Below are 22,525 nucleotides of genomic sequence, written 5' to 3' on the forward strand. Positions count from 1 at the left end.
CAGTTGTAGAAACCTGCTAAAGTCTACGAAAAAATTCCTTCAAGTCAAGGACAAGAAGGAAGTCAAGTTTAGGAGTTGGAAGTGGCCATATTCTGTCCAGAGATTCTGTTTCCAAGCCTACTATGGATGCAGTAAGCAATCCCTTCCTATTGTTGCTGTGGAGACCACAGAAGTTGCTGACTGCAACTACAACCAGCTTGGAAGCAGTTAGCAGCCACTGCAGGCAAAAGCCCTATTACTTTCTCCAATCAAAGCAATCAATCTATCAATTGTATTTATTGAGTACTTACTATGCTCAGATCACTGTACTAAGTGCTTGGGTGAGTACAGTGCAACAGGATTAGCAGACAGTTTCCCTGTCTACAGTGAGCTTATAGTTTGGAGGGGAGCTTACAGTTTAGAAGGTTGAGCTGGCATTTTGATTTCATTTTGGTCTACATCTACTATACAGGCTAATAAAAGAGAGGGTAATTAATAATAATTACACAAGTCATTAAGTGTTTACTATATGTCAAGCATTGTTCTAAGTGCTCGGACTATACAGGAAGGAGGACAGGTACCGAATCTCCATTTCACAGTTGAGAAAACTGAGACATAGAGAAGTCAAGTGACCTGTCCAAGGTCACAGGGCAGACAAGTGCTAGAGCTGGGATTAGAACCCAAGTCTTCTGACTCCCACATTCATGCTCTTACCACTATGCCATGCTGCTTCCTTTTGAAGACTGAGAAAACTTTCTAAGACCATAACTACTTTATTTTAAAGGGTGTAACCTAGTAAGAACAGGGACGAAACATTGTATAATACCCACCAAATACCTACTCATACATATACCCAAGGGTTCATATGTAATATGTCTCTGAAAAATGTGAGTATATTGTGCAGTGTTCACCACTGCATTGTAGGATATATTTTCCAGTGGACTTAAATATAATTTGGTAGAGAACCCGAGTCCTTCCAACTCCCAGACCTATGTTCTATCCCCTAGGCTATGCTGCTTCCCAGTTTAGTGCTTGGCACATAGTAAGGGCTTGCCAAATACCTCTTTATCATTTTATTATTACTATCATTATTATTATTATTGTTATTATTAGAGGGGCCTGCCCTTGGTGGGGGAGGCTTCTCTGGCCTTCGGTGCAGGATCCTTTAAGGAATTTGGAACCCCACAGGCCTGCCCAGAAGGCATTGTGATAGTTTCCCATGACTTTCCCGAGGGAGGCCAAGGGAGGGAGTACCCCTCCGGCAGAAGCACTGAGCTTCTCTGTTTCTGAAAAGTCCCGCCCCCGAACCAGGTTCTCTTCTCATCACAGCACCCCCAGCCGGCCCAGAAACTCGGAAACTCGGGCCCAGAGAGATTGAGGAGCTTTGCCAAAGTTACTCTTGTGCTCTTTCCAGCCACCTCATCTGTTGTTTCCTTTTTTGGTATTTGTTAATCAATCAATCATATTTATTGAGTGCTTACCATGTGCAGCTCTCCTATGAATCGACACCTTATCGTAGCAGGAGAGTTGGTGTACGTCAATGAAGCTTAGAGCTATGCCATAGAGGGCTTCCTATAATGGAAAGGTCTAAGCTGAAGTGTTAGACAAAGTTGATTCACCTGGGCAGCAGAGGCATGGTAAAGAGTCAAAGGCAGATGATCAAGTGATCAAAATGTTCATCAGACAATGGCATAGACTCAAGTTTTTACTGTGTGGAAGAAGGCAATGGTAAAACACTTCTGTATCTTTACCAAGAAAACTCTATGGGTACACATACCAGGATGACCTTATGACAGAATAAGGGACATTCTGAAGAGGGTATCTCCATGGAGTCGCTAGGGATCAGAAATGACTTGAAGGCATTTGAAGAAGTTTCTTAGACCAGGCATGATGACTAACATGGTGACCTAGACTTGGTCCCACCTCTTTGCCCCAAATGGTGGTGAGCAGTCCTGGTTTGACCTGGCTTCGTTGCTTCGTGCCACTCTCTGTTCCCTAATGCAAAGTGAGAAGTACTGCCCCTCCATCTCCTTTTCTCAAATCTTTTCTCTACCCCCCCTCAAAGTCACGGGGCCGGAGACAGGGTCAAAGAGGGAAGGGGAGCCCAGATGGCACACCATCTCCATTCCCATGGATTTAGGTTGGAAGCGACAATGAGGGTCACTGAGATTAGTATTACAAGTGAAGAAACCAAAACAAACAAACAAAAAGCCCATAGAATACAGTAGAGTGTGAGAGGGTTGTGGTGGCTGCTGCTGTAACAGTCTTTGTGACCGTGGTTGTGTCTGTGGACTGAGCTGTTACAAGCCTGAAATTTGCTCCGCTAACAACAGTAGCCCACTGATCTTTTTGTCTTCATGTTGTCTTAGTGCTTCATTTCATCTCACTTTATGTATCAGTCATCAGTCCTCTCTCCTCTGCTTTATTTTTAGATTGTGAGCCCTCCCAGGAGTCTGGGACCATGTCTAATTCCCACTTCTGTATTCTTTCCCAGTGCTTAGTGCTCAGCATGGGGTAAGCATTTAAGAAATACTATTTCTATATTAGAACAAAAGTGGTGTTGTAGGGGGGGCGGGAGGCTGAAAAGTGGTCGGGAATGGGGAAGGGTATGGGTGGGGAGGGATGGGAGGAGGAGGGGGAAGGGAGAGAAATGAGCCTGTTGTTGGGTAGCGATTGCCTTTGTTGCCGAATTGTACTTTCCAAGCACTTAGTACAGTGCTCTGCACACAGTAAGCAGTCAATAAATACAATTGAATGAATAAATTTACCTGCAACAAATGGAGACAGTGATGGGGGCAGATCTCACAAATGCTGGGATATATCCATAAACAGCGTAGGTTCGTATCCCTGGGATGTACAAATTGCGAGGTGCTCATATCCTGGGGTATGCCCATACATTCACCTGACAGCATTTCAAAGTTTACCACAACCCAACCCATTCCAACTGGCAGCTTCCACCCAAGGAGAGAAGGCTCTGACTAGACCAACACTTCCACCTGATTAGAGACCGTCCCTCAGGCAGACTTCACCTCTGATTCTAGTCTGGTGAGTACACTATCTCCATTCAGAAAGATCTTAGACAACCGTGCTTTGGTTACAGATTTTCTCTATTCAGAGATCCAATCACAGAAGAGAAAAGTTATATATTGTGAACTCTTCCCATCAATAAATCAATAAATCAATGTCATATTTACTGAGCGCTTACTGTGACCAGAGCCCTGTACTAAGCACTTGGGAGAGTACAATATAACAGAGTTGGTAGACTCGTTTCCTGCCCACAATGAGCTTATGATCCTGAGGACGAGTTTACAGCAGGAGGCAGGGAGGCAGGAAGGAGGCACAATAATGAGAAAATTCAGGGTCTAAAATAGCCTTGGCAGCAGCTAGCAATCAGGCAAATAAATTCACACAGATAGATGATAGATGGCAAACAGAAGGATTCAATCTCAAAACAAAAATTCCCCACCTGGATCGGTTTGATTTAACAATTTTGAGTCCCCAGTATGATGAAATGCAACAAAAAGTATCATTATCAAATTACCTGAACACTAGCTAGATTACACATCAAATGTCATTAGTGTGACACAGGAAGATTCTGTGAAACTGTTTTCAACCTGTATTTAGTTTTGCCTCATGCAGGTAAGATCTGGGAGAAATTCAATTGAAATAATCAAAAATGCTAATGCAAATAGCAAACACTGCTTTTGAGAAAACAGATCATTTGAAAAAAATACACTGCTGTGTCTGTAAACTCAATCTCCATGATGTTAGATCCTGGTCAAGTTTTCTGAGAAAGAACAATTATGGATATTTTGGAATGAAAGAACTCATTCAAATGATTTGCATGAGATTGGAATAAAACACAAATATTTAGTTTCTAAAGCTCTGTCTAATGTCTTTCTGCAGACTTGTTATTTTTCAAAACTTGGAAGTAACGGCAAGAAAATAACTACATATTGAAGAAAATAACAAGTGAAATGGAAGATCTCATAGAAGGGAAGGAAGATGAATAAAAGAAACAATTTAGCAAAGAGCTGGACAGTTGCTGAATGACTTTGCCAATATTTTCCTTTCTGAATGTGTCAATCCCCATAACCAACAGGTAGAAGTTAATAATGATCTGCATCATTTTAGATATTGAAAAAGAGTGGCTGAGCAGATGGAAATTTTTGAAGCCCCTAGACATGGAATTTTGCCAACGCCTCCTAATCTAATTTCACAGGAAAATCAAAGTGCAGATACTCATTTGAATTTAGAAGGACGATTTAGTGTCTTGGGGTGGCTGGAGGTGATCTGGCCTAAATACCCAATTCTCCCCAATACTGAAGGAAATGATGCACTTAATATAGTCTACAATTAATTCTAGAGAAAGGAAAATGAATTGTCAGATAGGTGGCAAGTAAACTAGGTCCATTTACTAGAAATGCATCATCGGTCAATCACTACTATTTGAGTGCTTATTCTATGCAAATCAATCGATCTGACACATTTATTGAGTGCTTACTGTGTGTGGAGCATTGTACTAGGCACTTGGGAGAGTACTATATAACAGAGTTGGGAGACACATTCTCTGCCCACAAAGAGGTTACAGTCTATAGGAGTCTACACCGAGGTTTCGGAGAGGACAACAGAGTTAGCGGCCATGACCCTTGCCCTCAAGTAGATAATTTAGCAGGAAGGTACATGAATAAAACAAATTACAAGTAGGGGGAAACTACGGAATTTTAAAATGTGAATTTAAGTGGTACTGGGGCAGTGAGTATCCAAGAGCTCAGGTGATGTGGAAGTGCTGAAACGGTGTAGCAAGGAAACTTGGGTGGGGAGATGAGATATTAAATGCAAGAACATCTCTGGAGGAGATGTACTCCAGAAGGGTTTTTCAAAGTGGGGAGATTAGTGGTCTACCAGCTGTGAAAAGGGAGGGAGTTCCAGGCTCAGAGGGTGTGAGCAAGAGATGAGAATGAGGCACTGTGAGTAGGTTAGTTTGAGATTAGCAAAATATGTGTTTTTGGGTGTAGTGGGAGAGGAGCAAAGATCAGGGGATCCTGATTCCCCTGTGTCTACCCCAGCGCTTAGAACAGTGCTCGGCACATAGTAAGCGCTTAACAAATACCAACATTATTATTATTATTATTTACTGATCTTATAACACTTACATTGGTACCCCTTAAGCAATTTGATATCCTCCCGCCGCCAGCCCCACAGTATTTATGTGCATATAATAATTAATAATAATTATGGTACTGGTTAGAGATTAGTATGTGCCAAGCACCTACTACATATTGGGGTAGATACAAGATGATCAGGTCGAACACAGTCCTGTCCCACAGGGGCTCACAGTCTAAGTAGGAGGGAGAACAGATATCGAATCCTCATTTTACAGCTGAAAAAACTGAGGCTCATAGAAATCAAGTGACTTGTCCTAAATCACACAGCAGACAAATGGCAGAGCTGGGATTAGAACCCAGGTCCTCTGATTCCCACTCACATGCTCCTTCTACTAGGCTGCACTGCTTCCCATATCCACCTGTAATCTATTTTAATGTCACAGAGCTCCTTGTGGGCAGGGATTACGTCTAACTATTCTATTATTTTGTACTCTCCCAGGGGTTTAATACAGTACTATGTCCACATTCAGCACTCAAGAAATTCAACTGATTGCCTGGAGCCCTCCTGACAGCTCACCTCCTCCAGGAAGTCTTCTCAATTAAATCTAATTGTAGATATTTTTATGATTGGCTCCCCTGTTAGTGTGTAATCTCCTTGTGGGCACTCTTTATCCTGTACTTTCAAAGTGTCAAGTATAATGCACTGCACTAAGTAGGCACTCAATAAATCTACTATTATTTTCTACTAGCCTAAATCATACCAATCCCCAACCTGCTAGATAGGTATGTATTTATACCAGTCCTCAGGACTTACCAATACTTAGGTGGGTGGTTTGTATAGAACGATGTCTGCTTCATTCACCTACTCACTTGCTTAGTAGGAATTTTATCCTGCCAAACTCTTGCTAGTACCAGTTGTATCCTTACTGTTCCCCTTGCTTCCACTAATAGAGGATTCAGTTCTGCTTGTCTCCCACATTAGCTGCAAACTCTTGGAGGGCTGAGAACATTTCAGATGTAATCTCCCATTTTAGAGTAGCATTCAGCATGTAGTAGGTACTCAATAAATATCATTTATTATTTAAATATTCAAGTCCTGGCAATTTAAATGAAATTCTCTACAGATTAAGAGTGGTTATTAGGAGAGGGATGGAAATATAAGTGGTTAAAAAAATCTAAAGTAATATGTTTCTATTTTCTGTTACGGATTTTTGAAGAACTCAATAAACAATCTGTGCCAGGCCAAAAAAAGCAGCAGCAAGAAACAAACCCAAACTAAAATCAGAAAACAAGCTCAAATTATTATTATCTCACCAGTCCCACTTGCCCTCTTAGATTTTGACCCTGAAGAACCATGTATAGTTCCCACCCTTGTATCCTTTCCCAGTATTCAGTACAGTACAATGCAGAGACTAAGGGCTTAATAAATATTACTACATTCACTTGACTGCCACTTCAGCATTTCCATGCCACTTATATATATATATCTGCAATTTCTGTATTTATATATTTCTTAATGTCTGGCTATCCCTCTAGACTGTGAGCTTGTTGTGGGCAGGAAATGTGTTTGTTTTATGGTTATACTGTACTTTCCCAAGTGCTTAATACAGTGATTTAACACTGAATCAATGAATAAATGCTGGAAACTCTCAAGATGCGACCCTGAGAGGGGATCATATCTATACATTCTATTACTGTATTCTCCCAGAAGCTTAGTGTAGTGCTCTACAGAAAGTAGGGGCTCAGTAATTGCTATGTATTGAGTCTCAGCACATGCTAAAACTAAACATAATTATGAGTCAAATGAAAGTTGAACTTTATTAATAATAATGATAATAATAATAGTATTTGTTAAGTGCTTACTATGTGTCAAGCACTGTTCTAAGCACAGTGCTCTACACACAGTAAGTGCTCAATAAATATGATTGAATGAATGAATACAAGCTAATTAGGTTGGACACAGTGCCTGCCCCACAAGGGGTTCACAGTCTTAATCCTCATTTTATAAATGAGGTAACTGAGACACAGAGAAGTTAAGTGACTTGCCCAAGGTCACACAGCAGACAAGTGGTGGAGTCAGGATTAGTACCCAGGTCCTTCTGACTCCCAGGTCCATGCTCTTATCTACTAGGCCATGCTGTTTCCAATAAAGTTAATTCTCTTCACAGTATATGAATACTTAAAAATGCTTTTAAAGCATTTATAGATACTCATGCTAGAAACAAATTAATCTTTTTATATTCCAACACTGTGCTTTCTAATTACTGAAGAAAAATACAAGTATGATGAAAATACTACTGAAAAACCTTTAGCAAACCTAGATTTCAAAGCACATACTGTCACTATTGATCTGAAATAGTGAGATACGCAAGGTGCATTTATAATGAAAGCATTCCTATCAGGAAAAAAAATGATGTAAACAGCTACAAATTAAAACAGGGCATTTAAAAGTACTAAACAATCTTATTCTGTAAATTGCAAGCTTGAGGTACTTCCTGTGGAATGTCTATTGCTGCTGTCTTTATGCTGCAGTTCTTTGTTTCAAGTGCTCTGCAAGTCAGATTAATTGAAGTACTCATTTCGTTTATTTTTCTGCTATTGAATGAACACAGACCTGCACTGCAATGGTATAAAAATGCTTTACACTTATGGCTTTTGAAGTCCATTTCACATTAAGTAATTGACTTACCTCAAAGGGACCAATTATAAATCACCGGGAGAAATGACACTCATTCATAGATGCCTTAACAGAACACTAGAGAAAGTAAAATTATTAATCCAACCAATGCAGTACAGTACTATACTACAGTGGGGTTATGGTCCTTGAAAATATAACTGTATCATAAATGCTGTATCATGGGGTACACTTCCAATAGATTTATATTATAAATTGAGATCTGTTTTTAAAAAACCCATTAAAAATCATATGAAATCCCTTTATGGACCACATACTGTTACATTAAGGAACACCAGACTATTGTTTAATCTTTGTTATAGTAATTCAAAACATTACTTCACATTAACTGAGTAGTTATAGTTATAAATAGGCATATTTGTAGGGGGCTATAAAAGGATAAATCTATTCTTTTTTTAATGGTATTTGTTAAGCACTTACTATGTGCCTGGCACTGTACTAAGCACTGGGCCCTGTACTAAGTGCTGGGTTCTGTTGACTGTGGTAGTGTTTTGCTTTAGCTTTGGGGAGGAATTTGTCTGACTCCATCATCACACCATTGAGCTCCTTTCTCAATCAATCTTCTTTATTCATTTATATCAATTCATCTACTTTCTTCAAAACTGACGCAATACTTTTTAATCCCGAAATCTTAGCCGATAGAGAGAACTTTAGCCTTTTCCATCTGTTTTAGCATCTTATAATGATACACTGGATTGCCATAAGTGATAAAGTATTCTGACTGTATCCCTCAGTTGCATGTATCATGAGGCAACGGTAGCATGGGGTAACCTATCAAACAACAGTGGCTCTATTTCCCAATGATAGGAATCATGGGGTGGCTGTAACCTTTCTAGTCATCCCCACAATACAACAGGGTTTTACTGCATGAAAATGTGGTTGTAACATGAATGACAGTATCATGGGGCAAGCTTCCCCATATGTTATAAATTAGATTTCATTCCAGAAGCTCTGGAAAAGAAATGGGAAAGCCTTTTTATGTTACAGTAATGAGAAACATCACTAAACTATAATTTAATCTTTATAAAGCAATTCAAAGCATAACATCACAATTTCAAAGATATAAGGAATTGTCAAATGTAAATGTGAAAGTCTTTGGAGGAGGGTGCAGAAGCTTATTCTGCTGACTGTGATAGTGGGTTTCCAATTTCCATGAAGAACTTGTCCAAATTATGTTGAACAGCAGCCTTCCTTCCTTCTTAGGGCAATCTGTAGCAAGCTAACTCATCCTGAACACCTCTTTACTCATTTGATCACTCTCCATTTGGGCCTTTTTCTTCAATCCTATTCATAAATTCACCTTCTTTCCAGAAAAATGTTGCAAGACAGTTCAATCACAAGATTATAACTGGTGGAAATGACCAGTGGAGAGGCCATAACTGGTTCTTCATCTGTTTTGGCAAGTTGCAACAGTGCACTGGATTTCAAAATTCAATCAGATCATTATTGGATGATGATTCCCCCAAATGAGAAGCAGATAGCTCATGGATATCTGCATCAGCCATTTCTAAATTAGGTTGCCTTCCCAGTTACAAAACTTCCTTGGTTATCTGTTCAGGGTTCTCTTCAATGCCTTGAAAATCTGAGAGAAAATGTGGGCAAAGCTTCCTCCAAGATCTACCCAGTTAATCATTCAATGGTATAAAATTCATCCAAGATTTATTCATTACCCATTACTTAATCTTAGCTCAGGTGGAAAGGGGGTGTGTGTGTGTGTGTGTGTGTGTGTGTGCAGGGGGTGGGTAAGAATTTAGCCTGGAGTTGTTAGCCAGATCAAGGCTGTCAGTCCTATGCATGGAGTAATGCATCAAATAATTCTGGTTGTGTTCCCAGGGAAGTTACATGGTGGGATGGTTGTAATCTGGAGCATAAATATATTTTTCTTACTCTAGTCTGTCAGATCCTTGAGGGCAGGGATCATATCTACCAACTCCATTGTATTGCACTTTTCCAAGTGCTCTGGACACAGTAAGCACTCAAATACCATTGATGGATACTCAAAAGTTAATTGAATATTCATATTTTTTCCAATGCATTATACAAAAGCAACAAGGCATATTAATACAATTTTAAAATTTTATTTTACCTCTTCCTCAGATGCTTCGGCTTCTCTACCCTGAACTGATGAGGGGAGGGAGGGTTGTTTCCATCATCGGGATATATCTGAAGCTGAATTTCAGAAGACAGCTGGAAATTGGCAGTTGGGTTTTCATCGGAAAGGTCAATAAAATCGAAGTATCTCAACAAGCAAATCCAAAGCCTATTATTAAAACTCTGAGTTGTAAATAGACTGTAAGATACAGAGTTGTCAGTTATTCCATGTCGATATTTTAGATTTATCCTCTGAGAGATTAGACAAATTTTCCAATCCAATTACTGAACTTGTTTCCCAGATCACGTATGTTTCAATCAATCAATGGTATGCTGTGTGAAGAGCACTTTACTAAGTGCTTGGGAGAGTAGAGTAGACAAGATCCCTTCCCTTTAAGGGTTCTTGCAGGAGTCAGATTACAGGTAAAGGAAGCGTTTGAGTATAAAGGCATGTATTTAAGTGCTCTGTGGGGATGGAGGTGGAATGAGTACCTAAGTGCTTAGGGGGTATAGAAAAAAAGTACATGGGTGACAGAATCAGGAGAGAGATGTGGAGGAGATGAAATTTTAATCAGGCTTTGAAGATGGAGAGAGTAGTAGTCTGTCGGGGAGAGAAGAGAGTTTCAGGCAAGAGTGAGGGCCTGAGAAAGTGGGCAACAGTGAGAAAGATAAGATCTAGACACAGCGAGTAGGTTCTTTCATATAGTACCTGTTAATTGTGTCTTCTAATTCTTATGTATGTGAAAAATGAGGACATGCACAGTTAATTCATAAATGGATTAGCCATGACTACAAAGGATTAAATGAAAATAATAAAGGCTATAGAAACTTTTTCCATTACTGCAGTTATACTGATTCTCTATCTGTCCTAAATAGTTAAGGAATATGTAACAAATCTGCATGAATAGATTTTGAATAAAAGATTTGCAAGCTATATATTGATATTCAAGTTTCAATGAAAATGATTACAGGATTTAAGACACCCTTTCTCAAAAGTGCTAATTCAGAATGGAAAAATAGTTTCACATACTATATCCTACACAAACACAACTATAACTTACTGAATCAGAAACTTTTGCCTAAGTCGACGCACAAACCCCTCATGTCTATTCTTATTTCTGCAAATTGCACTTGGTACACTACTACTATTCCTTTAACAGTTAACAGTGCCCAGTAAGGACCATTCGGAACTCTATAGCAGCATGGAATTACACAAACAATAATGGACTGTTGGGAGTGGGATTTGAAGACTCACAGAAAGGGTTCTACGGTCTCTGTTGCACGGTGCCATTCAGAGACTGAAATATCTGGAGAAGGAGACCAAATTCAAGTAATGGAAGACAGGAAATATTGCTAATTGCAAGACCTGAGACAGTTTAGCCAAGTGGAAAGAGCACAGAATTGAGAATGACAAGATCTGGGCTTCAATCCCATCTCTGCCATTAGTCTCCTGGGTTGACCTTGGGCAAGTCACTTAGCCTCTCTATGCCTTGACTTTTTCATTTATAAAATGGGGAGAAGAAATTGGCTCTCCCTACCTTTTAGATTATGAGTTCTCGTGTGAGCACTGTGTCTAGTTTGAACCTCCAGTAGTTGCCCATTCACCTCATCAAATAGAAACTCCTTACCATTGGCTGTAAAGCACTCGATCAGCTCACCCCCCCACCTCACTTTACTGATTTCCTACTTCAACCCAACCCTCACACTTCGGTCCTCCAACACCAACTTACCTCAATCTTGTCTATTCCTCCATCAAGCCTTCACCCCTGTCCTTCCTCTGGCCTGAAACTTCCTCACCATCTACATATGACAGACCACCACTTTCCCACCTTCAAAGCCTTATTAAAGTCACATATTCTTTAATAAAGATGCAATCACAAAGTCAAATAGGGAAGCAATGTGGCCTAATGGAAAAAGCATGGGCTTGGGAGTTAGAGGACCTGGGTTCTAATTATGGCTCTGCTACTTGCCTTTTATGTCACGTTGGGCAAGTCACTTAACTTATCTGTGCCTCAGTTTCCTCAATTGTAAATTGGAGATTCAATAACTGTTCTCCCTCCTACTTAGACTGTGAACCCTGTGTGGGACCTGATAAATCCGTATCTACTCCAGTGTTTGTTACAGTGCTTGACACATAGTAAACCCTTAAAAAAATCAGAATTTTTTTAATTTATGTTGTCCAAGAGACCTTCCCCAATTAAGTTCTCTTTTTTCCTACTTCCTCTCCCATCTGCATCTATCAATCATATTTATTGAGCATTTACTGTGTATTCATTCATTCATTCAATAGTATTTATTGAGCGCTTACTATGTGCAGAGCACTGTACTAAGCGCCTGGGATGAACAAGTCAGCAACAGATAGAGACGGTCCCTGCCATTTGACGGGCTTACAGTCTAATCGGGGGAGACGGACAGACAAGAACAATGGCACTAAACAGCGTCAAGGGGAAGAACATCTCGTAAAAACAATGGCAACTAAATAGAATCAAGGCGATGTACAATTCATTAACAAAATAAATAGGGTAACGAAAATATATACAGTTGAGTGGACGAGTACAGTGCTGTGGGGATGGGAAGGGAGAGGTGGAGGAGCAGAGGGAAAAGGGGAAAATGAGGCTTTAGCTGTGGAGAGGTAAAGGGGGGATGGCAGAGGGAGTAGAGGGGGACGAGGAGCTCAGTCTGGGAACGCCTCTTGGAGGAGGTGATTTTTAAGTAGGGTTTTGAAGAGGGAAAGAGAATCGGTTTGGCGGAGGTGAGGAGGGAGGGCGTTCCAGGACCGCGGGAGGACGTGACCCAGGGGTCGACGGTGGGATAGGCGAGACCGAGGGACGGTGAGGAGGTGGGCGGCAGAGGAGCGGAGCGTGCGGGGTGGGCGGTAGAAAGAGAGAAGGGAGGAGAGGTAGGAAGGGGCAAGGTGATGGAGAGCCTTGAAGCCTAGAGTGAGGAGTTTTTGTTTGGAGCGGAGGTCGATAGGCAACCACTGCAGTTGTTTAAGAAGGGGAGTGACATGCCCAGATCATTTCTGCAGGAAGATGAGCCGGGCAGCGGAGTGAAGAATAGACCGGAGCGGGGCGAGAGAGGAGGAAGGGAGGTCAGAGAGAAGGCTGACACAGTAGTCTAGCCGGGATATAACGAGAGCCCGTAATAGTAAGGTAGCCGTTTGGGTGGAGAGGAAAGGGCGGATCTTGGCGATATTGTAGAGGTGAAACCGGCAGGTCTTGGTAACAGATAGGATGTGTCGGGTGAACGAGAGAGACGAGTCAAGGATGACACCGAGATTGCGGGCCCGAGAGACGGGAAGGATGGTCGTGCCATCCACGGTGATAGAGAAGTCAGGGAGAGGACCGGGTTTGGGAGGGAAGATGAGGAGCTCAGTCTTGCTCATGTTGAGTTTTAGGTGGCGGGCCGACATCCAGGTGGAGACATCCCGGAGGCAGGAGGAGATGCGAGCCTGAAGGGAGGGGGAGAGGACAGGGGCGGAGATGTAGATCTGCGTGTCATCTGCGTAGAGATGGTAGTCAAAGCCGTGAGAGCGGATGAGTTCACCGAGGGAGTGAGTGTAAATGGAGAACAGAAGAGGGCCAAGAACTGACCCTTGAGGAACTCCAACAGTTAAAGGATGGGAGGGGGAGGAGGCTCCAGCGAAGGAGACCGAGAATGATCGGCCAGAGAGGTAAGAGGAGAACCAGGAGAGGACAGAGTCCATGAAGCCAAGGTGAGATAAGGTATGGAGGAGGAGGGGATGGTCGACAGTGTCAAAGGCAGCAGAGAGGTCAAGGAGGATCAGAATGGAGTAGGAGCCATTGGATTTGGCAAGAAGGAGGTCATGGGTGACCTTAGAGAGAGCAATCTCGGTAGAGTGGAGGGGACGGAAGCCAGATTGGAGGGGGTCTAGGAGAGAATGGGAGTTAAGGAATTCTAGGCATCGATTGTAGACGACTCGTTCTAGGATTTTGGAAAGGAAGGGTAGTAGGGAGATAGGACGATAACTGGAGGGGGAAGTGGGGTCAAGAGTGGGTTTTTTTAGGATGGGGGAGACGTGGGCATGTTTGAAGGCAGAGGGGAAGGAGCCCTTGGAGATTGAGTGGTTAAAAATAGAAGTTAAGGAAGGGAGGAGGGCAGGGGCGATGGTTTTAAGAAGGTGAGAGGGAATGGGGTCCGAGGCGCAGGTGGAGGGGGTGGCACTTGCGAGGAAGGAGGAGATCTCCTCTGAGGATACTGCAGGGAAGGATGGGAAAGTAGGGGAGGGGGTTGGTGGGGGGGAGGGGAGAGGTGGAGGGGTGACTTTGGGGAGCTCAGACCTGATAGTGTTGATTTTCCTGAGGAAATAGGTGGCCAGATCATTGGGGGTGAGAGATGGGGGAGGGGGAGGAACAGGGGGCCTAAGGAGAGAGTTAAAGGTCCGGAACAATCGGCGGGGGTGATGGGCATGGGTGTCGATGAGGGAGGAGAAGAAGCTTTGCCTGGCGGAGGAGAGGGCAGAGTTAAGGCAGGAAAGGATAAATTTGAAGTGTGTGAGGTCGGCTTGGTGCTTGGACTTTCGCCAGCAGCGCTCAGCAGCTCGAGCATAGGAGCGTAGGAGGCGGACGGAGGAGGTGATCCAGGGCTGTGGGTTAGTGGAGCGAGAGCGGCGGAGGGAAAGGGGGGCGAGAGAGTCGAGATGAGTAGAGAGGGTGGAGTTGAGAGCGGAGACCCGCTCGTCGATAGTGGGAAGAGAGGACAGGGCGGCAAGGTGAGGAGAGATGCTATTGGAAAGACGGATGTACTAAGTGTACTAAGTGTACTAAGTGTACTAAGTGTACTAAGCACTTGGGACAGTACAGTATAACAGAGTTGTTTCCCTACAACGAGCACCTTTGAACTTGGATCTGTACCCTTTAAGCATTTGATTTTCACCTCACCCTCAACCCCGCAGCACTTACATACGTATATGCAAAGAAATGCATTTACATTAATGTCTGTCCCCCTCTCCAGACTGTAAGCTCCTTGTGGACAGGAAATGTGACTACCAACTCTGTTGTATAGTACTCTTCTATGTGCTTAGTACAGTGATCCTGCACACAGTAAGCGCTCAATAAATTCCATTGATTATCTTGTATCTACTCCATTCCTTAGGACAGTGATCGGCACAAAGAAGAGCAAGTGATAACTACCAAATCATTACTATCATTTTACTGACTCTGAAGGCAGAATCATTTCTTTAAATATAAAATTGAAAGTAACCTTTGTTTTGGGGAGTCAAAGAAAATATCAATATCTTGTCTTAGTTTGGGGAAAATTCAATATGCAACAGTTGCAAATGAATAATTATCACAATATCTAAGGAGCAGAGGAGAAAGAAATCTTTCTACTTCCAAGTATGTACATACAAGGGGAGACAGAAATCATAGATGAATTTGAAGAAAGAATAATATATAAAACTATATACTTGATCTGGCTAAGTGTAATTTGGAAAATAAAGTACTATATGGTGGAACACAGGAAAAAGATATGAAAGTTGCATTCCAATTTAGTTCTGACAAAAAATTGCTATGAAATATTGGGCAAAGTAACAAATAATGGTATGAGTACCTGTGAGCAGAGTCCTGTACTATAAACTTGGAAGAGTACACCAGAAACAAAAAACACAGTTTCTCCCCTGTGGGGATTTAAAATCTAATGGCGAAAAATAGACAGACTCAAATTATATTCAAGTAATGAGGACAGGAGAAGAACAAGGATAGAATATACAGTAGCCCAAATATGTCATGTTGAAATGGATGAATAATAATGATACATATATATGTAAGTGCTGATGATGGGTATAAATATATGTGTTAAGGGTGGCTGTTGACATGACTTAGGGTGTTGGGAATTAATTGGGCAAGGTTCTGGATCAACTTCTTTTTCCATAAATCAGACAAAATAGTATATCTCTGATGGTTTTATCTGGAAATTTAATTAACACTTGTATAGGGCTTTAAAAGATAAAATTATTCAACCTATTACCCATTACTTAGCTGGTCAACAAGATTTACCAAATACTGATCATCACATATTGCTTTCAAATGATATCTGGTTGCTTATGAATATTTCTTCACATTCATCACTCTTCTAAAACCAACTGCATGAAACTCCTGTAAGCTCTCCGAAGGACCTATTTTATGTACCAACACGCTACATTAAAATTAAATGGGAAAAAAGCTAACTCGTTTCCATTTTCAGAATTTAACTGACTCTGTTTACTTCATTTGAATTGGGAACCATTTAAAATATATCAAAATAAATGAGGGATTTCATGTAATTTTAGTAATTCAAAACACAATTGAGTCTTACAGAATTATTGACTGACTAACATGTTTTTAACAGTAGATTCATATTTGTTTTGAAGTATTTACAAACATAGTGCAAAAGAAGGGTTGACATCAAATATCCTTTAAAGTCATTAAAGTTGGTATTATTCCATCATTTGTAATGCTGAAACAACGGTGATTACCAAGGTCTGACAGTAGTAGGAGCTCACTACTATGTATATGGTTGACCCTTGCTTTAAAAGATGATTATTTAAGGTAACTTTAAAACAAAGTTAATTACAACATTTCATTCCTGCACATTCGTGGCTGAAAAGACCATTTCTTCTACATTGTACACAAAGACAAGGGAGCACCTTTTCTAGCCTTTTCCCCAGGGTGGGGAAGGGGAGAAGAAACAGAGCACCCTTAAAAGGCATATTGAGAAACCAACTACATTGCCAAAGATGCTGCTGCCACCTCAGTAGCCGAGAAACCAATTTGGAACTGTCTGGTTCTAAGAAAAATGACATGATAATGTACTGAAGAATACACTAAGGCAGAAACTCTGAGCCAGATTTGCTACATCAATAGTCTAGTCTGGGATATTTCAAATCCTCAGTATCTGGAACATCAAGTGAAATGCATTGGGACATAAACCAATATCCCAGTCCAAGGAGCCAACAGGAAAACACCTTTCTTCAAATATCTCAAAGGCCTCATTTCTGTAAAAGTACTGATCACCTAAAAAGGTTTTAGGATTAAAATGTATCTATGGATGAGGGTTTGAATGAAAAGTCCAAGCAGAGACCAAAAGTCTCTGATTGCACACAGAAAGGCTGCTCCTTTCTGGGCTCTCACGCTGGATGCCTAATCGATCAATGGCACTTAACATTTTTGGGGTGCAGAGCACTATACTAAGCACTTGGGAGAGGACAATACAATAGAGTTGGTAGACACAATCCCTGCCCACAAGGAGCTTACAGTTTGGAGAGGGAAACAGATATTACAATCCATTACAGAATGGGAAACGGGAGAGCATGAGGATATGTACACAACTGCTATAGGGCTGGCTGGGGTGAAGATCAAGTGCTTAAAGGGTACAGATCCATGCGCATAGATGATACAGAAGAGAAGGTGAAGGAAGGTGAGGGCTTAGCCAGGGAAGGCCTTTAGGAAATGTGGTTTTAGAAGGGCTTTTAAGGAGCCATGTGGCCCAATGGAAAGAGCAGAGGCTTGGAAGTCAGAAGACCTGGGCTCTCAGCTCAGCTCTGCCACTTCTTTGCTTGGGTAAGTCATTTAACTGTGCTCACATCTGTAAAATGGGGATTACTCAGACCATGAGACACAGACTGTGTCCAATCTGATTATCTTATATTTACCCCAGTGCTTACTACAGGGCTTGGCAGGTGGGGAGAATGGTGAGCTCTTGGATATGTTGGAGATGGTACACACCTGGAAGGCAGAAGGTTAAGGTCACACTTATCTGCTGTGTGTCCTTGGGCAAGTCACTTCACTTCTCTGGGACTCAGTTACGTCATCTGTAAAATGGAGATCGAGACTGTGAGCCTCATGTGGAACAGGGACTGTGTCCAACCCGATTTGCTTATATCCATCCCAGAGCTTAGTACAGTGCCTGGCACATAGTAAGTGCTTAATGAATACCATAATTATTATTATTATAATTATGCAGGGAAAGTGAGTTTCAGGCCAGACGGGCCACGGTTTGGCAGTAAGTAGATGGGCATTCAAGGAGCAGAGTGTGAGGGCTGGATTGTAGTAGGAAATCAATTTACAGCACCTAGCACTATTTTTTCTTTTTGGTCTCCTTGATTTTCAATCCTTAAAAAGCCTCTGCTCAAAAAGGGCCACTTCTGTCTTGAGTGCACTGACCCATCCTGGTCTATCATTGTCAATTCACTCCCAACTTTCAGCTGAGATACAGCAATGCCTGAGGCTTTGATGTACTGTATCCTTAAAATGTTTCCTCTATCCTTCCTCAAATGCAGCAACTGTTTGGGTATTCTGCTTTCCTTTATTTTCCTCATGTGTCTCAGCCAGTATTATTTCAATGCTAGGGGTGTGACTTTGTTTTAGAACATATTTGTGATCCATTCTTGGGATCTGTTGTTGTATATAGTACATGAATAACACTGATGGAACAGTTTCAAGGAGTTGAATGCAGAATATGTATGGGGCCCAGGTCTCACAGTTGAAGGGAAGATTGGGCAGCTTAGAACATATCTGGAGTCAAATACCAGATTGCTGTATATATCTCTTGTAAGTGTGAAAACTTTCAGACCTCGTTGCCTTTGTCTTCTCAATTGCAGAGTCAAATTCTGATACACCTGAAGAGAGATTAAATTAGACTAAACATAACCTCAGTGACAGAATGGGATACAGTATATTCTCAGAGAGCAGAGATGATATGGCAGCACTTAGGCTCCTGGCCATAGCTAGCTCACAGCCAACCCCTTTCCCATATATTCCCACTAACCTGTAACTCCCTTCCCCTCCACATACACCAGACCACCACTCTCTCCAGTTTCAAAGCATTATTAAGGTCACATCTCCTTCAAGAGGCCTTCCCCGATTAAGCCCTCCTTTCCCCAGCTTCTTCTCCCCTTCTCTCCCTTCTGCGTCACCTATTCATTTGCATCTGTGACCTTCATACATCTGATGTTCACCCCACCCTAACTCCCCAGCTCTAGGTAAATATCTTGAAATTATATCTTACTTATTCATATTAATGTCTGTCTCCCCCTCCAGATTGTAAGCTCATTATGGACAGGGAACACATCTATTTCTGTTGCATGAAACTTTTAGTAGTTACTGGAGGAAGAAAGCTCCCTTCCTCACCCTCCCAAACTCTCTGCTCTACTTGGAATTTGACAGCTAGGCATCTGCCAGAGCCAGAGAGCAGAAGCAGTTAGTGACCAGGATAATTTCCAGTTTCCCCTCTGCCTGCCCTAACCGTGGCCTGGCCCCAGGGATGTCTTAAAAAGGGGTTTTAAAAGGTTTATGTTTGTTATCTGAACCACAACACAAAAGTCAGTGGGGCCTTGCAGAAAGTGCATGGGTTTAGGGGTTGGAAACCCATGTTCTACTAACAGCTCTGGTATTGATCTGCCTTATGGTCTCAGGCTAGTGATGTAATCTCCTTGTACTTCAGTCCCTTCATCTGAGAAATGGTGATAATGCCTACTCAGGAACGTTATGAAGACAAAATGAGAAAATTGATGTGAAAATGCTTTAGGGAAAGAAAGCACTAAGCACGTTCAAGGAATTGTAGTATGACAAGTAGTCCCAAGCCCTTAGTTACAGTGCTCTGCACACAGTAAGCACTCAATAAATATGATTGATTGATTGATTGTCACTACATGCCAAGCACTAAAAAATGCTAGGGCAGATGAAGGCTAATTAGATTGAGAAGCAGTGTGGTCTTGCCTATAGAGCACGGGCCTAAGAGTCGGAAGGATTATAATCCCCACTAATGTCAACCTACTAACCGTACCTCAGTCTTGCCTAACTTGCCACTGACCACTCACCCAAGTCCTGCCTCTGGCCTGGAGTGCCCTCCCTCTTCATATCCAACAATTACTCTCCCCACCTTCAAAACCTTATTGAAGGCACATCTCCTCCAAGAGGCCTTCCCTGACTAAGCCCTCCTCTCCTCTTCTCCCACTCTCTTCTGCATTGCCCTAATTTACTCCCCTTATCCACGACCCCTCCCCCACAACCCCACACCCCCAGCCCCACAGCTCTTTATGGGCATATCCATAATTTATTTATTTAATGTCTGTCTCCCTTTTATACTGTAAGTTCGTTGTGGGCTTGTTATGTTATACTTTCCCAAGCACTTATTACAGTGCCCTGCACACAGTAAGCACTCAATAAATACAATTGATTGATCCCAGCTCCAACACTTGTCTGCTGTGTGACCTTGGGCAAGTCACTTTACTACTCTGTGCCTGTTACCTCATCTGTAAAATGGGGATTAAGACTGTGAGCCCCATGTGGGACACAGGCTTTTAATAATGCTGGTATTTGTTAAATGCTTACTATGTACAGAGCACTGTTCTAAGCGCTGAGGTAGATACAGGGCAATCAAGTTGTCCCATGTGAGGCTCACAGTTAATCCCCATTTTACAGATGAGAGAACTTTGGCCCAGAGAAATTAAGTGACTTGCCCACAGTCATACAGCTAGCTTGTATCTACTCCAGCTCTTAATAGGGTGCCTGGCACATAGTAAGCGCGTAAAAAATACCGTAAAAATATCACTAGACAAGTCCCTGTTCCACAAGGATTTTATGATGTCAGTGCTTGAGGACTCCAGCCCTCATGTGTCCCTAGCAAAGCAGCCTCAAGGGAAAATTGTTAGCAGCACATTCCTTCCACCATTCATTCACTTGTATTTACTGAGTGCTTACTCTGTGCAGAGCACTGAACTAAGTGCTTGGAAAGTACAATTCAGCAACAAAGAGAGACAATCCCTGCCCACAATGGGCTCACTATTGTGTAGCGTCACTCTCACTTTCACTCTCACTGCCTCATTCTCAAATGGCCTTTTGGCCACTCAGTAGTTTCAAAGAAATTCACCCTCTCTGCATAAATCAGTGGAGAACATCCCCTCTGGATTTATGTAGTCCTGGTTTCTCCCCATGCTGAGGTTAAGGAGTTCAAAATTAGAGTGTTCCTTGCTTCTTGAATGATTGCTGTTCCTGTGTCTTTCATTCCACACCGAAAGATGTTTCAAGAGTTCTTGTTACTTTTTTTATGGTATTTGTTAACGTTGGTATTTGTTAAGCGCTTACTATGTGCAGAGCACTGTTCTAAGCACTGGGGTAGATACAGGGTAATCAGGTTGTCCCATTTGAGGCTCACAGTTAATCCCCATTTTCCAGATGAGGTAACTGAGGCACAGAGAAGTTAAGTGACTTACCCATGGTTACACAGCTGACAAGTGGCAGAACCAGGATTCAAACCCATGACCTCTGGCTCCCAAGCCCAGGCTCTTTCCACTGAGCCATGCTGCTTCCCCAAAGTGCTTACTATGTGCCAGGCACTGTTCTAAGAGCTGGGGTAGATACAAGGTAATCAGGTTGGACACAGCCCCTGTCCCACCAGGAGGCTCACAGTCTTAATTCCCATTTTACAGATGAGGAAACCAAGGCACAAAGAAGTTAAATGACTTGCCCAACATCACACAGGAGACAAATGTCAGGGCCAGGATTAGAAGCCAGGTCCTTCTGACTCCCAGGCCCATGGTCTATCCATTAGGCCACGCTGCTTCTTGTCTTTGAAAGAATGCCAGCATTCACCTATCAGGCTAGGGGCTTTATTTTTGGTCTACGCTTTTTTTGTGCTAATGTCATCAGTTTATAACAATAAGAGAAACATTTCTTAACTTAAGTAAAGTATGGCCTGATTTTTTGATTGATTGTTATAAAATACAGCTATTGTTCAATAGCATCCAAGCTTCTGTATAGATAATGATTGGGACATTTTGCCTTTTAATGGCTTGCATTTTATATGCATTTTGGATTCCTATTTCAAAATTTTAAAAAGTAGGTAATAAATCATAAAAACATAAATCATATTGCTCAAAATGGACTGAAACCAATGCCAATGGTTTTTCTAAAAGCTGTTTATTTTTAAACTCTCTTTTACAGTGATTTTTTTTAAAGTCTGCTTTAATTTTATGTTATGAAAAATAAATGTCCTTAGAGTATTGAAAAGGCAGTCATATTTTAATTATCTTTGTAAATCCAATTAGTGGTTTATATACACTTTAAGAAAGCTTTACAAGAATTGTGTTAACAATTTCTTCCTTGTTTTTCTTAATAGTAATATTAAATCTTTGCAGGAGTAATTCCAATTTGATGTCTAACAAATGAAAAATCTGCCTAAAACTATTAACAAATGTTTAACATTTATCTTAACCTTCTTTGAAATATGCTTTTATTCTCCATCTTTGCTTTTTTCATTTTTTCTCTGTACCTGATTATTATACCAGACATATGCCTCTTTCTTCCTTTAATTACTTTTTGTACTTCCTTTTTCATCTACAGATTTTTTGCTGCTTGTTGCTTAGCAACATGCATAACATTAAGATATACATTCATTATCTTAGAACATTTTCTACTTTGTATCATTTCCCTCCATTTCTTTACCCCATTTGATTTGACCCACAATGTACTTTCTGCTTTCTTCTTAGACCTTCCTGTCCACAAAGCATATTTCTTCCACTTCAATTTTCTTTGATCATTTCTTGTCTTTAGTACTCAGTATTTAGTCTCACTTTTCTATTCACCATGTTTCAGTTAAGCTTAAGAGTGAATTCTCTTTCGTATGACTAATTTTTCATTTTGCCCATTCTCTT

The 22,525-nt window shown here is 41.5% G+C and overlaps 1 protein-coding gene and 1 long non-coding RNA gene across 5 annotated transcripts in view; one reads left to right on the top strand and one right to left on the bottom strand.

Annotated features, from left to right (window-relative positions):
* EFCAB11 (EF-hand calcium binding domain 11) overlaps positions 1–22,525 on the bottom strand; it is a 108,987-nt gene that overhangs the window by 50,595 nt on the left and 35,867 nt on the right. Inside the window, exons 6-7 of one of the 4 annotated variants that reach the window (XM_029068809.2) lie at positions 9,869–9,951; positions 7,752–7,842 (exon numbers count right to left, since the gene is read on the bottom strand). The exons of 2 other annotated variants lie outside the window; for them this stretch is intronic. In XM_029068809.2, coding sequence (XP_028924642.1) covers positions 9,894–9,951 — 58 coding nt within the window. In that variant the 3' untranslated portion in view covers positions 7,752–7,842; positions 9,869–9,893. Of the gene's footprint in view, positions 1–7,751; positions 7,843–9,868; positions 9,952–17,553; positions 17,684–18,444; positions 18,491–22,525 lie in introns of those variants that run through there. One more of the 4 variants, XM_029068823.2, reaches the window with a different exon arrangement.
* Positions 2,341–4,012, top strand: LOC114813214. Its single transcript, XR_003760884.2, has 3 exons — positions 2,341–2,493; positions 2,931–3,024; positions 3,886–4,012. It is a non-coding gene; the product is annotated as an uncharacterized LOC114813214 (long non-coding RNA).

The sequence above is a fragment of the Ornithorhynchus anatinus genome, chromosome 1, assembly GCF_004115215.2.
Source record: "Ornithorhynchus anatinus isolate Pmale09 chromosome 1, mOrnAna1.pri.v4, whole genome shotgun sequence".
In the NCBI taxonomy this organism is placed as follows: Eukaryota; Metazoa; Chordata; class Mammalia; order Monotremata; family Ornithorhynchidae; genus Ornithorhynchus; species Ornithorhynchus anatinus.